Source organism: Gobius niger, assembly GCF_951799975.1.
Source record: "Gobius niger genome assembly, chromosome: 16".
Lineage (NCBI taxonomy): Eukaryota > Metazoa > Chordata > Actinopteri > Gobiiformes > Gobiidae > Gobius > Gobius niger.
In genome coordinates, this window is record NC_136867.1 from 7,823,097 (window position 1) to 7,837,557 (window position 14,461).

Consider the following 14,461-nt stretch of genomic DNA (forward strand, 5'->3'; position numbering starts at 1 on the left):
CCTTAGGGTACTTGTTTCCATGCATATATGACGCAAGCTCTGGAGAAATATGCCCGAACGCTGCACCACGGCCACCCACCCTTCCGTCGTGCATGGGCCAAATGCTGAGGACAAATCCCCCCACAGGAGAAAGAGTATATCTTATAAAACTAAAACGTCTGCCCTCCTCCCTCTCTCTGGCTAATGATGTAAATGTCCTGACAGAAGCACTGCCCTTGAGAAGCCCTTCTGTCGGTGAGAACATATTCCGCTTGCCTCCTGCGATCACGGGCCCGGGTGCATGGCATCATCGGGGAAGGAGACGTTTATTTATTTTTTATTTTTTTCCCCCCTCCCAAATCAAAGATGGCTGTGTTTAAGTGCCATCTGTCTGGGAGCGCACAACAAACAGAGTGCTGCCAGGGACACGCGGGCTCAGATCAGGGGCCAAGTGTGACAGGAGGGCCATCTGCTGGCGGAGAGAGGAACTGAACGTTTCCATAGAGGAGAAGAGAGCAGGTCTACAGTAATGCAGATCACGCAGGCTTCTGATGATATTGCAGCATTTAACGATGGTCTAAATGTAGCTTTGAAATACAAGGTAGGGGCAGACTGCTTCTCTATTTGTTCTTCATATTCTGAAGTGAAAGCATCTTATAATTATAACTTGAATTTAATCAGAGGTGTGTAGAGTAACCTAAGTATTTAGTAAGAGTAACGTTACTTAGATTTTTTTTTACTCAAGTACAAGTAAAAAGTAGTGACCAAAATAATTACTTGGGTAAAAAAGTACATGGAGAATGTTACTTGAGTACTGTGAGGAGCTGAGCAACTCTTTGAGTGAATAAATCATGTGGAAATTGTGATGTTTCCAAAGACACTTCCAAGAAAATGGCATGTTAGGACTAAAAACTGAATCATTCTAAAGAACAAGGTGCACGAATGAAGCATTTGCCACTTAATATTCACTCACAATGGAAAAAGTAACCTTTTTTTTTACTCAAGTAGGAATACAGATACCCTACTTTATTTTTTAAATAAGTAAAAGTATAGTCAGATCTCAGATGCTAAGCAGGGCAGCGCCTGGTTGGTTCTTGAATGGGAAACACCAGGACAAAAGCCATGTCACCTGGGCTGCCTTGTCTGAGTTGTTTCCAGGATTTTGTAGGTTTGCAACTGTCTAAACTGTGCATTTCCACAATTTAATTCAAAAGATTTTAAGATATTTCGTCAGAGTAGCCTGTAAATCTCTGTTGTTTACTGTATTTTTGGGGTGGCACTATTTTATAAGATATTTTCCTGCATTCCACAAGGAGCAAAAAGTGTTGTTTTGTATTTTTTTTGTTTACTAACATGCGGTCTTTATATGAGGAGATTGAGCCTGTCCAGTTAGGGGGACACTGGGGTTGGCTGTCACATCTTTTGCATGTATTTTGGTGCACAAAGTCGCATTTCAAATGAAAGCTACAACACTCCTGCCAAATTGATCATTTAAATCCACCAAGCACAAAAACCTGACCTGAAACAGAAAGAGAGATGTCATTTTCAGATTCAAAAATGTTCGAAATGGGTTAAAACATTTGACGCCTGACAAGACGTATATGGTTTTGGGAGCACAGTATTGTACATAACTAAAGAGATCGTTGCAAATGTCCTGGGATGCACCGTACTTGCTGGTAGGTACGAGTGTGCGGCTGCTGACTTGTATTTGTGCGGTTACTACTGCTGCTGGAGTGGGACTGGAGCCTTGCTGACAGTGCAGGGGAAGTTCACTTCACACAAGAAACTTCATCAGCAACTTTCGACTTGTTCAACCTGGGACAAATACTAAGTGTAAGTGTGGTTTTCTGCCCCGTGGTGATTTCTTGCACCTATGATCATAAAACAGGCGCAGACATTTGTTTTTTTTTGTTTTTTTTATTCTGCGATAAGCATTTCTTTCTCTAAAAATGATGTTTTGTTTTTTTCCCTCACAAAACAAGGCGTCTTACGAGCGGACACGCACACACACGAGACTCGCACATTTTTGGAAACTATTTATTGAACATTTGCAACCAGGTAACAGTTAAATACAGAACTTTGACTGTCTCTCTACACTCCCCGCACCGCCGCAGGGACTGGCTTCACTTCATCACACTCTGAGCAGGGAATGTTATAGGACTTGGTAAGGCGCACACTGTGCTGGAAGTCTTTTGGCTTTCTGTCTTCGGATAAACAAAGAGAGAACATGTCTTGGTCAAAAAGTCCGTCTGCTGCGAGCTCTTCAAAGCTGCGCATTTTTCTCAAAGTATTTTTGATGCTTTGTTGTCGTCGTTTTTTGTTTTTTTTTCCCCCAATGATTTCTGTTGAAGATGGCAAAGTATCTGAGCAAGACAGAAGAGAACTGATACAACGCACCTCTGTTTGGAAATAAGTCGTGAAACCATGATTGAGAAGCTAAAAGTAAAAATGATCAACATGAATATATTAGAAAAATGGCAATTAGTCTTTAATAAACACCTCGCGTCACCTACTCCCCAAAACAGACCAAGGATTATAAATTAAAACTGTCCAAATAAAATCAATTTACCAGACGTTGGGCCCGTTCAGTTCCATTTTCAAGACTGGAAAATCCTCTTTGAAATAACAAATGGCACTTTTCAGTCTCGTGAACTGCGATCCTACAATCTCCACTCCCGCGGATTTCGAACCCCCAACCCTAAAAACAACTCTTTTTCTAATTTACATATACGGGTCAGGCGCTCTCCAGGCTTCCACTGGCTTTTGCTAACGGCGCCCCGCCAGCGGACGATCAGGGGGCGATGGGCGTGCTGGTCTCCGGGGGGCTAGGCAACAGTTTTGAAGGTCTGCAGTATGAGGTTGGTTTGGTGGATGAGCCGGTTCGCACTGATGAAAACGTTTATCGCCCTGCGGGAGACAAAAAAAACAAAAAAGAGAGATAACAGATTATTGCTATGCTTTGTTCAGTCTTTTTTGGCCATACTGAGAGATGTTTGCAGTGGCATCTCACAAGTGTTTTTGCTTCAATTACACGTTTGTCGCCCTCTGCTGGTTAGAGAGAGGAAAAGGGAAAATTGAAATGGCCAATTAGCAGCACAGCTACTCAAAAACATGATGCTAACCAGAGAACAATGCAGAAACACAACAGGAAATATAATTATTGTTCACAGAAAGAGGGGGGATAACCATGTTCTTAATTTTTACAACTCAAACTTTAGTCCATAGTCACATACAGGCCGAACAGGTCGCCCCATCGCTTCTGTGGTGAGACTTACATTACGACACCTTCACAAAACATCTGAGGAAAAGGCTAAATGATCTCTATGCAAGTGAGCATCACTTCTGAGTGGATCCTCAGGAGGCGCTGCTCTTCCTGTTATTATTTCCCTATGAGTTAGTAGCAATAGCCGCTAGCTGCTCTGCTTTATGCCCACGACACTGGGGGCCGCCATTGAAAAGCATTGGAGTTTAGACACCTTAAAAACAACTTTTACGCCTGGTTTCAATGTTTTCCAACACTAGACTAGGCTAAATATTCCTCCTGAGATAACGCTGGGTTAGTCATAATTTAAGAACCAGGCTGGTTTTCGTAATATGAATTTTTGAAATCTCGTACTTTATGAGGGTCGGACTGTTAGCATTGGAGCAGCGCGAGCTACACGTCACACAAGGGCCGAGTCCACAGTGAAGATCCCGCCCTTATGCCCTTTTTAGGAACATGCTTCATCAGAGCTGGGGAGGAGGAGTCTGTAAATCCGCCATGAATTCCCCCACGACCGTGGTCATTAGGGTAAACGGGGAGGAGTGAGCAGAAGCGGTCCATTTATATATACAGTCTGTGGTTAGTAGCAGCCTTTTGTCCCAAAAAAAATAAATAGCTCAAGATTACAGGCATGAGGTGAGTTACTGGTGGTCACTAGCATCATGTTAAAAACATTGCGTCAGGAGCAATGGCCGCTGGCTGCTCTGCTTTATGATGACGACACCGCCATTGCTGTAGTACCTCCATGTAGCCGCTAGTCCCCCATTGGAATGCATTGGACTTTAGACACGTTAAAAACAACTTAAAGCCTGGTGCCTAATTTTAATAATGCTGGGTAAGTTACAATTAAAGAGGGCCTGATTGTTAGCATTGGAGCAGCGCGAGCTACACGTCACGCAAGGGCCGAGTCTACAGTGAAGATCCCGCCTGTATGCCCTTTTTAGGAACATGCTTCATCAGTGCTGGGGAGGAGGAGTCTGTAAATCCGCCATGATTTCCCCCTTGAATGTAGTTATTTTGTCAAACAGGGAGGAGTGCATAACGACGGTATATTAATATAATATGTCTATGGTCAGGAGCAAAGAATTCACTGGAGGAAACTTCCTGTTCATCACGGTAGGCGTGTTTGCCTTTTAGCCAATGGCTGACATTAAATATAAATGAAAATGACAGGATGAACAGCGGCGTCCGGAGATAATAAAACAAAAATTAGGAAACCAAACCTAACTCTTACCATGCTAGGGCTGTGGCATACATCTTCCTCGGGATATATCAATGTACACAACAATCATCCTACAGGCAACTCTAATAATCCAATGCACTCTAAATATTATTTATAGCATGGCCTCTCTGCCGCTGAATTGTTGCTTTCAAATGAGCTCCGAGACAGATTATAATTACTCGAGCACGGCAGTCGCAGTTCACCAGCGACTCGGAGCGTGTTCACGGGTCCATGAAAGACACAGCTTTTATGTCCGCACTCATTAGAGGCCATTTTAGAAATATAATTGTACATCGTTCGAATCACTCTTTAATGAACTGCACTCACTTCCCAAAGCGGTCTGCGAGGTGAAGGCTCCGCCAGCTGGTTTGATGCGACACTCGGGGAACATGACTTTGCAGGTTCATGGGTTTGTTTAGTCCCAGTTTGATCCCTGTTTAACCCTGGTTTTGACCCGGTGTCTGGGTTGTGGAGCCTGATGACGGGAAGTGGACTCCTTGTGTAGTGCGTGTGTGGGCAGCAGAGCAGACGAAACATTATTCAGCAAAAACCTTGCCTTTGATTGAAAGTGTTGTGTGAGTGAGCCGTTAGTGGCGGCTAGAGGGGACGTCGGGGCAGCCGAGGATACATGTGAAGGCTAAGGCAAAGAGTGAACTATGAGCGATCAAGGCGTGAATGGAAAAGCGCTGCTATAGAAAAGGAATGCATCATGTGGCAGAATTGGACTAAAGAACCGGAATTGATTCAAACACTTCAATCAAATCCATTAATCCACGTACTGTATGCAGACGGTTTTGAACTCAAGTGCTACATTCATGAGTACAGCTCATCTATTAAGGCTCATCGGCAAAATATTTGTATATGCGAGTCAAGTGTTCCTTTTTTATCATGCAAGTCATTCCTATTTAGCTTATTTTATTTAATCCAGTAAAAAAGGACTATGTCGCTCCATCTCTGCTATCATCGTTAAAATCAATTTATACTGCCTGACCAAAAAAAAAAAAAAAAAACCTGACCCAAGTGGTGACCCTGTGCCCTTTAAGTGCCCTCACGACCGCTGCTTATTTTCTCCCCCCAAAAAAGTATTATTTATTTTATTTTATTTCAACTTGAACTGTTCTCAAACAATGGTAATAAAAACTATTCAGATTCAGATTCTGAAACCGCGCCTCCGTCCTCTTCTGCCTCTCGAGCCGCTGATGCTCCTGATCAGAGAAGGGCAACTGCAGATGCCACAGCGGGAGTAACGCAAATCTGAAAACTTTCATGTACGAACTAGCACAACACGACTGGATTATTATGGGGGACTGAAACGAAAGGTGCGATCGGGTCAGGATGTCTGTGCCGCGTGTTGAGACCGCCCGGACCATCCGTGTCAGCGGTAAAAAGTCAGAAACGTTCTGTTTGTCGCGCTATAAATGGTCTAAAATTGAGCTCTATTACGGTTTGACCAAGGCCAGAGCATTGGGAGCTGAGGAGAGGGAAGGGTGAGGAGGAGGTTCCGGGGCTCTGGACACTGTGCCTCTGTGGGAGGAGCAAAGGAACATGAACTGCCCAGTGGATTATTAGAATTTAAGCTAATTTTGATATGGATAAAACAATGACATTGGACAAACCAGATGTATGTTTTAAGTCAGGGGTGTTGAACTGGTCTGGGTCGTGGGCCGAAATTCAGCCCCCACAAATAGTAAAGGACTGTGGCCTAATAAATAACAACAGTTTACACTTATTGCGCTTCATCACCCTGTGTCACACATTCTCAAAGAGCTACATAAAGTCATTATTTATTCACTCCATACTCGAGGGCAGTAAGTTACTATTGTAGCCACAGCCGCCCTGGGGAAGACTGACCACTTACCACTATGCTGTTTATATCCTGATCTCTTATTACATCAGTGCCCTCTGCTGGACACGTGTGGAATTCTTTCCGTTTAAGCTGCCCCCTAGTGGCTGGAGTGAGCAAACTGGTTATTTTGTTAAAAATCCATAACTCTGCACTAGAGACTTACTTTTTTTGACATGCTCAGGACATGTTCCTCAAAGGGCCACATTAAATCATCTCACGGGCCACATGACCTTGACACATGTGTTTTAAGTGTATAATACTGTACCTTTGTATTATTTGCTAGTATTTAAGCTAAATCCTAAAAGCCGAGCCTTGTCATTGATTTTAAAAAACGAACAAGGCTGAACTAACTACGGTAGTTTATTATTAGTCCACATCATGGAACAGTGCATTGTCCATGTTATATTAAATATTGATGTCAGTAGCAGTTTTATAGCTACAAAAATAAATAAATGGCTCTTTTTTTTTTTGACAGGAGGAGTGGGGGGGGGTCCCTTTTTTCATGTTTGAGCACCTGCCCCTCAAAATGTCTGTGCACGTCACTGTTCAGCTGATCTTCTTTGGGCACAGATCAGAACATCCTGGTGGATTTAGGGGTCAGGCAGTTTATTTTACTCTTCAAACTGCTTTTTCAATCCTGCTAAAACCAAACTAAACTCACAAAAGTAACAAGTACCGCAGCACTAACCATGCACTGTGATGTGGAAAATAACTCCCCTTTAGAGACAATAAAGTCTGTAAGTTTAAAGTCTAAAGTTGAATTTGCGAAAATTATCTCGAGATGACATCCAAGCCTTTTATAACGCTCAATGAAAACAACATTTGCAGCAATTGTTTACTCCTGGTTGTCTCTCGTGTCTGCTTGAGCAAATAAACAACCTGGCGTCTAAAACACTACCATTTACAATTATCATCGACAAAAAGAAATAAGAACCTGCTGAATCACTCAAACGCCACTTGCTTCCTTTGTGGAGAAATAACCTTCAGATTAATGGACCGTTGCATAAAGTGGTCGGACTTACTTTCCGTCTTTGAAGTATGTTTTGAGGGTGTCGCTGAAACTTTTGGAGTATTTCACAAACTCCTTTTTCTGGTGCTCGAGAGCCTGGGAGAAGAAAACACACACTCATGAAATAAAACTTTAAAAAACTCTTTATATCCGCTAAGAAGAGAGGACAATTCCTTACTCTGCGATTCTGGTATTGATATTTTTTAATGACGTTGTTGACTGTGTCCAGTAACTCTTTTATGGCGCTGGCAATGTCTCTGGAAGAAAAGGAAAAAAAAACCCACATAGATCACAAAATAGTGTCATTTTTATCACTAGTCAATATGGCGAGAAACTACAATTCAAATTTGGGCTCACTTGATAGTCTGTAGGAAGCGTACTCTGTCGTTGATCTCGTCAGGGATTTTGCTGAGAATGTGTTTCAAAGCTCGGGCCTTCTCATTGAGGTCCTGGAACTCCTGCTCCGGCCGCTCAATCGTGAACTCTGCGCAAAAACACATAGAAAATAAGAGCAGTGTTTTTCTCACTTGTAAAGGCTCAGTGATTAGACGTATTAACCGTAAACCTCATCAACACAACGATAACAATATTTGAACGAGCCTAAAAAAATTCTGATGTTTCCTCACAACAGGACAAAACATTTGCCATTCAAAGTATCCCCGCCTTGAAAAGAGTCTCATGAATATGTTTGCATAGATCAGTGGTGCCCAAAGTGCGGCCCGGGGGCCAAATGCGGCCCTCAGAACAATGTTAGTGGCCCTTAGGCTTCGTGTTCACTCGGCACACATCGTTAAATATGGTAATTTTGACAGCAAATTTAATAATTCAACATGATTAAAACCTCAAATAGTATAATATGAGAAAGAGCTGGCTTTAAAGGTCCTATATCATGCGACTTTTTAGAGCTTTTAGCCATGTTGTTATGCTATTCCTTATCAAAAACACCCCCAGAGTGGTTTGTGGATTCATTCACGCAGCTCTCAGTAATCCTCCTGAATCCTGCTCTCTGAGCAGCTGCTCCTCCCTCTCCTGGTGAACGGCTGAGTGTTCAGTTGTGTCGTAACAGCGGAACGGAAGTGCTCGGCGTCTGTAATGTAATGTCTTACAGCCTGATTTTAATTTGTAAAATAGCGTTTTCATTATTTCTGTCGTAAGAGAGAAACAAAGAGAAAAAAAAAAAAAGGGAAAAAAAATAAAATAAAATAAAATAAAAAAAGGATGTGCCCGAGGTGCTTCCAGGTCAGCTGTGGCCAAAACAAACACATCGCGTCTGAACAGATCAGTCATGTTTGCGCTGCAGCTGTGAAGATGGAGCTCGTTATATCCTATTCTGGACACACCTGTTCTTTATTCTTAACTAACGATAATGTCACGGAGAAAAAGAAGCGCGTTCGGCTACGAGGACGGGAGTTTATTCAACCTTTTTCAAGAAGAGGCCACTCTCTCAGAAGCTGTTTTTTTCTCCGGGATTCAGCGACTATCACCAAAATATTGTTTTTCTGTGACTGTCTCTGATGGATGTTTGGTGAACCTTCACCAGAACCAAAGTGGATTAACTTTTATAACCAACGCTAGTCCCATAATGTAAACAACGATGGAGCAGAGCGGTGAGTCAATTCAAACGTGTATTAGCATGCGTGTTAGCCATTTATGAAGCTGTGTTGCAGATGTCAACTCTGTGTAACTGCATCGTGAAGTAACTTCACTTATAGGCTATATGCACAGTTTCCCCATGTGACGTCTGTATATCTATTTATATTTGTATATAGTTGTATGTGCGGAGAGAGGGGGCGGAGTTAACTGAATCGAAGCGTTGTGTCTTCCGGGTTCGAAAAATACCTCCAGAACACTTATATTTATCACAAAAATGAGTGCTCCATAATGGTAGAGGTACAATATATCATATACATGCCTATACTTAACTTTGGAATGGCTAAAATAGCATGATATAGATCCTTTAAAGTAACACTAAGTAACTCTTGCCCCTAGAGTTACTTAGTACTCTAGACATACTTAGTACTCTAGACATTGCAACTGCAGGTGTCGTAGCAAGTTGCTATTTTTTATTTTTATTTTTTTAATTAATTGTCCGTGAGAGTAAATACCACCGTGACAGAAAAGACCGAGGGAGGGAGGGATATGATACATCCAATTACACAATTGGGATATTTTTTTTCACTCAAACTTGGCTGTAAATACTGTTTAAAGTGGCGCTAGCCTGCAGTTAGCTTTGCCCATTAACTTGCTAGCTTTTTGTGATTCTATTAGTGTGTATTGGTGGCTCTGGTCCGGTGGCAGTCAAGTTGCAATTGTGGTTTTCTAGCCAGAGACACCAGGGGAGATGAAAGACCCTCCAAGTATCCCATTAACACTTGTATTACCCCCAGTGAGACTACGAAAATGATTTATTAAAGGTAAGCAAGTTACGTAGAACTGCTTTAAGGTTCCAGGCCAAAATAAAGGTGTGGGGAATTCAAACGATTTTATTGTAAATTGATATGAATTGAAATGTTTGTTTCTCTCATGTTTCAAACCACTCTTAAATGCACAAAATGTAATGTTAACTGCACTGACCACCGATCTGTGGCCCTCAATACCATATACACTTCACGATTCGGCCCCCAGAGAAAAAAAAGGTTTGAACACCCCTAGCATTAAAAGTAGCGCATGTAGTATTTTCTTTATTTTATATCTTTGTCCTCACATATGATCGTTTAATTCACAATTAGACACAACATGTTTCATGATATAAAAGCTATGTTCACTTTTTTATCTGGTTCATGAGTGAGTGATCCCACATGTTGGCTTGTCCAACGCTATGGTTAACATCAGTATAAAATGATTCAAATCCCAGCACTGATCTCCAATGTGCGAGTGCAGGGCCGGCCTCCATTAAAAAAGCTCAGTGAGCCTTGACTTCAATTCTGTTAGTCCTGAGAATTCAAATGAGGTATGGCCACATATATCAAGTAATTAAAACCTTTGGGTCTATATCCTACAGCTTTAGGTTATGAATGTACAAACGTTTTTGTTTTTTTAAACCAGTAAGAGCTCTACCTCAAAGTGAACATAAATTATAGCACGAGTCTATAATATCATGGTTTAGCGCATTATTTTCTGCCAATTAGTAAAAAGAGCCATGTGTCAGTACGAGATCCTTCACAATACCTCAGACTATTCATAATGAAGACTTTTACCCAAAATATATATATCATGCTGCTGCTGCTGAACACAAATCAAGCCTTTCCTGATGACCCTTACCTTCCACATCGTCGGCCGCCATGCGCAGTAGAGACTCTGTGAAGTTTATTTGCACATTCTTTTTTTCCAGGATCTTCATGATAATGTCCTGAGTCAGACCGGGGTTTTCCCTCTCGGCCTGGCACACACAAAAAAGCAGCATTAATTAATTCTGTCATCCCCACAGACAGGAGCCGTACTGATGTAAGCCTAATGTCCGCAGATCTGAGGAGCTGACACATCCATTAGCTCATCACAATGACAGAACTGCATCTGTTCAGGCGCTACAATAACAGTCAATGGGCACAATGTTGGCCTTTAGGGGGCAGCACTCAATTTAAGGTGCATTAATATATGTTGTTAATTATAGGTAATATGAAGGACTGATGCAAAGTGAAATGCAGTGAATGGATAAGTGTTGTGTGAGGTTGATGAACTGTAGCTGTGATCTTGTCCGACTCGGACAGATGTGACTGTTAATGGGATATAATGCTGGGGGGAGTTTACAGCATGGTTCTAATGTTGTTATATAGTTAATCATCACTATGCGCTGTTAATTTAATTTGTATCGATGCGACCGCGGATGAAAACTAGCTCCATCTTTATGAGCTTTAAAAGGAGCATTATGCAACTTTTAGGTGCACAAAAACCCTGTATGCTGTATGAGTGGTCAGCATGGCACCTTTACTTTCGATCACGGTTATCTCTGCAACACTCCAGGATCAACTGTTTTGTAGGTTTTCTGGTGAGAGGGTCCGTCAGCAGCGAAAACCTTCCAAACAATTGATCCTGCAGCGTTGCAGAGACCACCATGACGGAGAGAGTAAAGATGCCATGCTGACCACTCCTGTAGACGCTGGGTCACTACAAGGTCCAATTAAGCACAAACATCTTCCGTTCCTTCCTCACATAAAAAGTTGCATAATGCACCTTTAATGTCTCTGTTCATTGTCTCTTGAATAAAGATTAAAGTAAGTAATGAAGCTTCTATTCCATGCTTTATTAGTGTTATTTTTCTGTGGTGCAGGGGCAGGTGAGGGTGTTGTGTTCTGTGAGCTTGTATTTGCTGCAGCCCGACAGAGTTAGCGCTGTTTTTAGTCCGCACATTGATTTTATCATTAAAACAAAAAACAACAAATTACTATGAATTCCGGGCTGAGCGCACCTGAATATAAGCCACACCAACAAAATTAAAAAACTGTACATATAATATAGTTAATGATGAGTGGGGTATGTCCCAAAGGAACCATGCAAGAGTCTCCATCATCTCCACAATTTTATGATTAGATTTGGAGCTGTTATTGTGTCTTTCTCATGTCCGAGTTCTTCCATCAGTAATAACCGAGTATCAAACTCGTATTAAATGTAGACGTATTATATTCAGAATGAAAAATCTACAAATTAGCCTCACCGTTGTATAAGCTGCAAGGTTCAAAGCATAGGAAAAACGCAGTGGCTTATAGTTCGGAAATTACGGCGTTAAAAAATATTCTAAATCGATGGGGAAAATAATCATGATGTTTCCAAAATCACCCAGCCTTATTTTCACTGGACATTTATGTTTTGTACAGTAAGCAATGACAAATCCGATTTCCTGTGCATGCATGGACATCAGAGAAAGAAAAGGCTCAAATGATAATAGAAATGCTACAAACATAGAAAATAAGCCGGGCCGTTACCTTTATAAAGGCTGCTCTGAGTGTCTGTGCTGCCGACAGGTTAATCGTCTCCAGCTAACAACGGAAAAGACAGAAACAACATTACTGTGTATCCATGGGAAAAGTCTTTCCAAATATTGTCACAGAGAAAGACTTTTATTCCAAACTTGTAAAGGATAAAACAACTGAGGTCTAACGTGTCATTTCACTGAAGACCAGGATTAAAGTCTAGACACAATCTTACACACACATGAAAACAATATACAAATGTTCTTTACCTCATTAAAAACGGGGTACATCACAGCGTACAGTGTCATGGATACCATGGAGTTAGTCTCCGCTTCATTCTTCATCTCCTCCATTGTCATCGTCAGCAGAGGAGCCGCTCGTGTAGGAGAGGTTCAGAGGAAACTGCAGGCACTCACTCACTCACTCACACATACACTCACCCACTCACACGCACCCACTGTGAGCGAACACACCGCCTCCACAGTGATCAGCCTGGGAAATGGGAAGACACAGGACATTTTAGACAGGAGACAGACTGTGCATGAAACAGGTGCTCGCATCAACAAAGCACATTTATCTGATCACAGACCACAAAGTAAATATGCCAGTGTACACATAATGACTCCACAGCTGATAAAACAAAACAAAAATACATATATTTCTCATGTCAACAATGTGGGGCTACAAAATGGACAGGGAATAGAGTAAATGAATAGAAATTATTCAGTATCTGTCTAACGGGAAGGTTTGTTAGCTGAAGGCTAAAGTAACTAGCACTGGATATTCAGCCTAAGGTGCTACTTGGCTAACGGAACATAGCGACCCAAATAGCCATTTCAAAACATTTTCTATCCATCTGAAGAAACAGAACAAGTGATCCGATGTTAAAGCGACTATATGTTATTTAAAATGACAAACATATTGCGACCAAGAGGCAAGGATATTGCATTGAGGCCTATGGCGGAGCTCTTCGGTGTAGCACAGTGCTAGCGTAGCTTTCGTTTGAGCTCCAGTAGACAGTATATTTGCATTAACTAAAGCCACGGTCTGTCAACGCACTGCGCTCTGACATATGACTACGAGTTGTACACATGTCAAGTATATAGTGGTCTGTACCTTCGGTCTGATCTGTCCAAAAGGCTAGTTACGCTGCGGTGCCTTTAGCTGACTGTTTTCTTTACAACTTAAGGCGGAAGTTTTTTTTAGCACTGACCCGAGCGACACTTCCGGGCTGCGCTGACGTCAGTGCGGCACGTGAAACATCGCTCTGTTTGCACCTCATACTTTTATTTTACTTCACAGTTTTCATTCACTCAATAAAAGCACGATTTTTTTTATGACATCTGTGTGTGTTGCCAGTTTCACTAAGCATTTATTCACGACAAAAAAAAAAGTATTTGTTTATTCGAGTTTTTGTATTATGTAGTAGCCTACTAGGCCAGTGATCTCTCTGTTGTCAAAATGTTCCTATAGACAATCAGAAGAGGTGGCGATTTCAGAACATGCAACTCACTTACCAGTAGAATCTCAGAAATAATAAAAGCTTGAAGTGAGAGGCCCCAAAATGCATTAAAAAAAACAACAACAACAAAATAACAATAATAATTCTGCTTCTATTCTCACAGATTGCACTCTAAGATGTGCTGTGGGGCCCATTACATTTTTTAGAGCAATGAAGAAAGAAAACATGGTCCATAGAGTAAGATAATTAACATCTTACCCCCCGCCTTAACCAAGTGCGTATTCTCCAGTTCAGCTTTACCCAAATCTAAACGCTTCTGGACTGGAGAGCTTATAAGCCGGTGTAACGCCTCATTTGAAAGCTGAGGTCAACAAAACTGATCTAAACCATAGACAGCTAAGTAGCGATGGACAGAGGGTGCCCCATAGCATTCACTGCAGGCTAACGAAGCTCAGCCGTGCTAGCAATTTGTAGGGTTTTTTTGGAGCCAGCTCCACTATACAGAATATAGGGCGGGGGGAAAAGGATAAAAAACAAAAGGAAAAACATTTAGGAAGCTGACAAGCCTGTGGTCATTACTGACTCAAAGAGGCCAAAACTTTTCAATGTAAAGTCCATAAGACCCAGGAACTTCCGGAGCCAGCCGCCATTTCCCTATGGTCACAGGAAGAAGCCACAATATGTCCATTCTTAATTTTACAGTCATAATCTAAACTGATCTTTTTGCTTGCGTTCTTTTCATCACTATTTTGCTGCTTTTTTGTTGAGTTTTTG

The 14,461-nt window shown here is 41.7% G+C and overlaps 1 protein-coding gene across 1 annotated transcript; it reads right to left on the reverse strand.

Moving 5' to 3' along the window:
- Positions 1-2,003: 2,003 nt before the first annotated feature.
- Positions 2,004-13,474, reverse strand: LOC306975905 (programmed cell death protein 10-B). The gene is made up of 8 exons (XM_079573705.1): positions 13,342-13,474; positions 12,495-12,717; positions 12,238-12,291; positions 10,580-10,697; positions 7,676-7,802; positions 7,497-7,575; positions 7,332-7,414; positions 2,004-2,886 (listed from the first exon to the last, which is right to left on the reverse strand). The coding sequence occupies exons 2-8, from the start codon at positions 12,582-12,584 to the stop codon at positions 2,805-2,807; spliced, it is 633 nt and encodes a 210-aa protein (XP_079429831.1). The 5' UTR covers positions 12,585-12,717; positions 13,342-13,474; the 3' UTR covers positions 2,004-2,804.
- Positions 13,475-14,461: the final 987 nt, after the last annotated feature.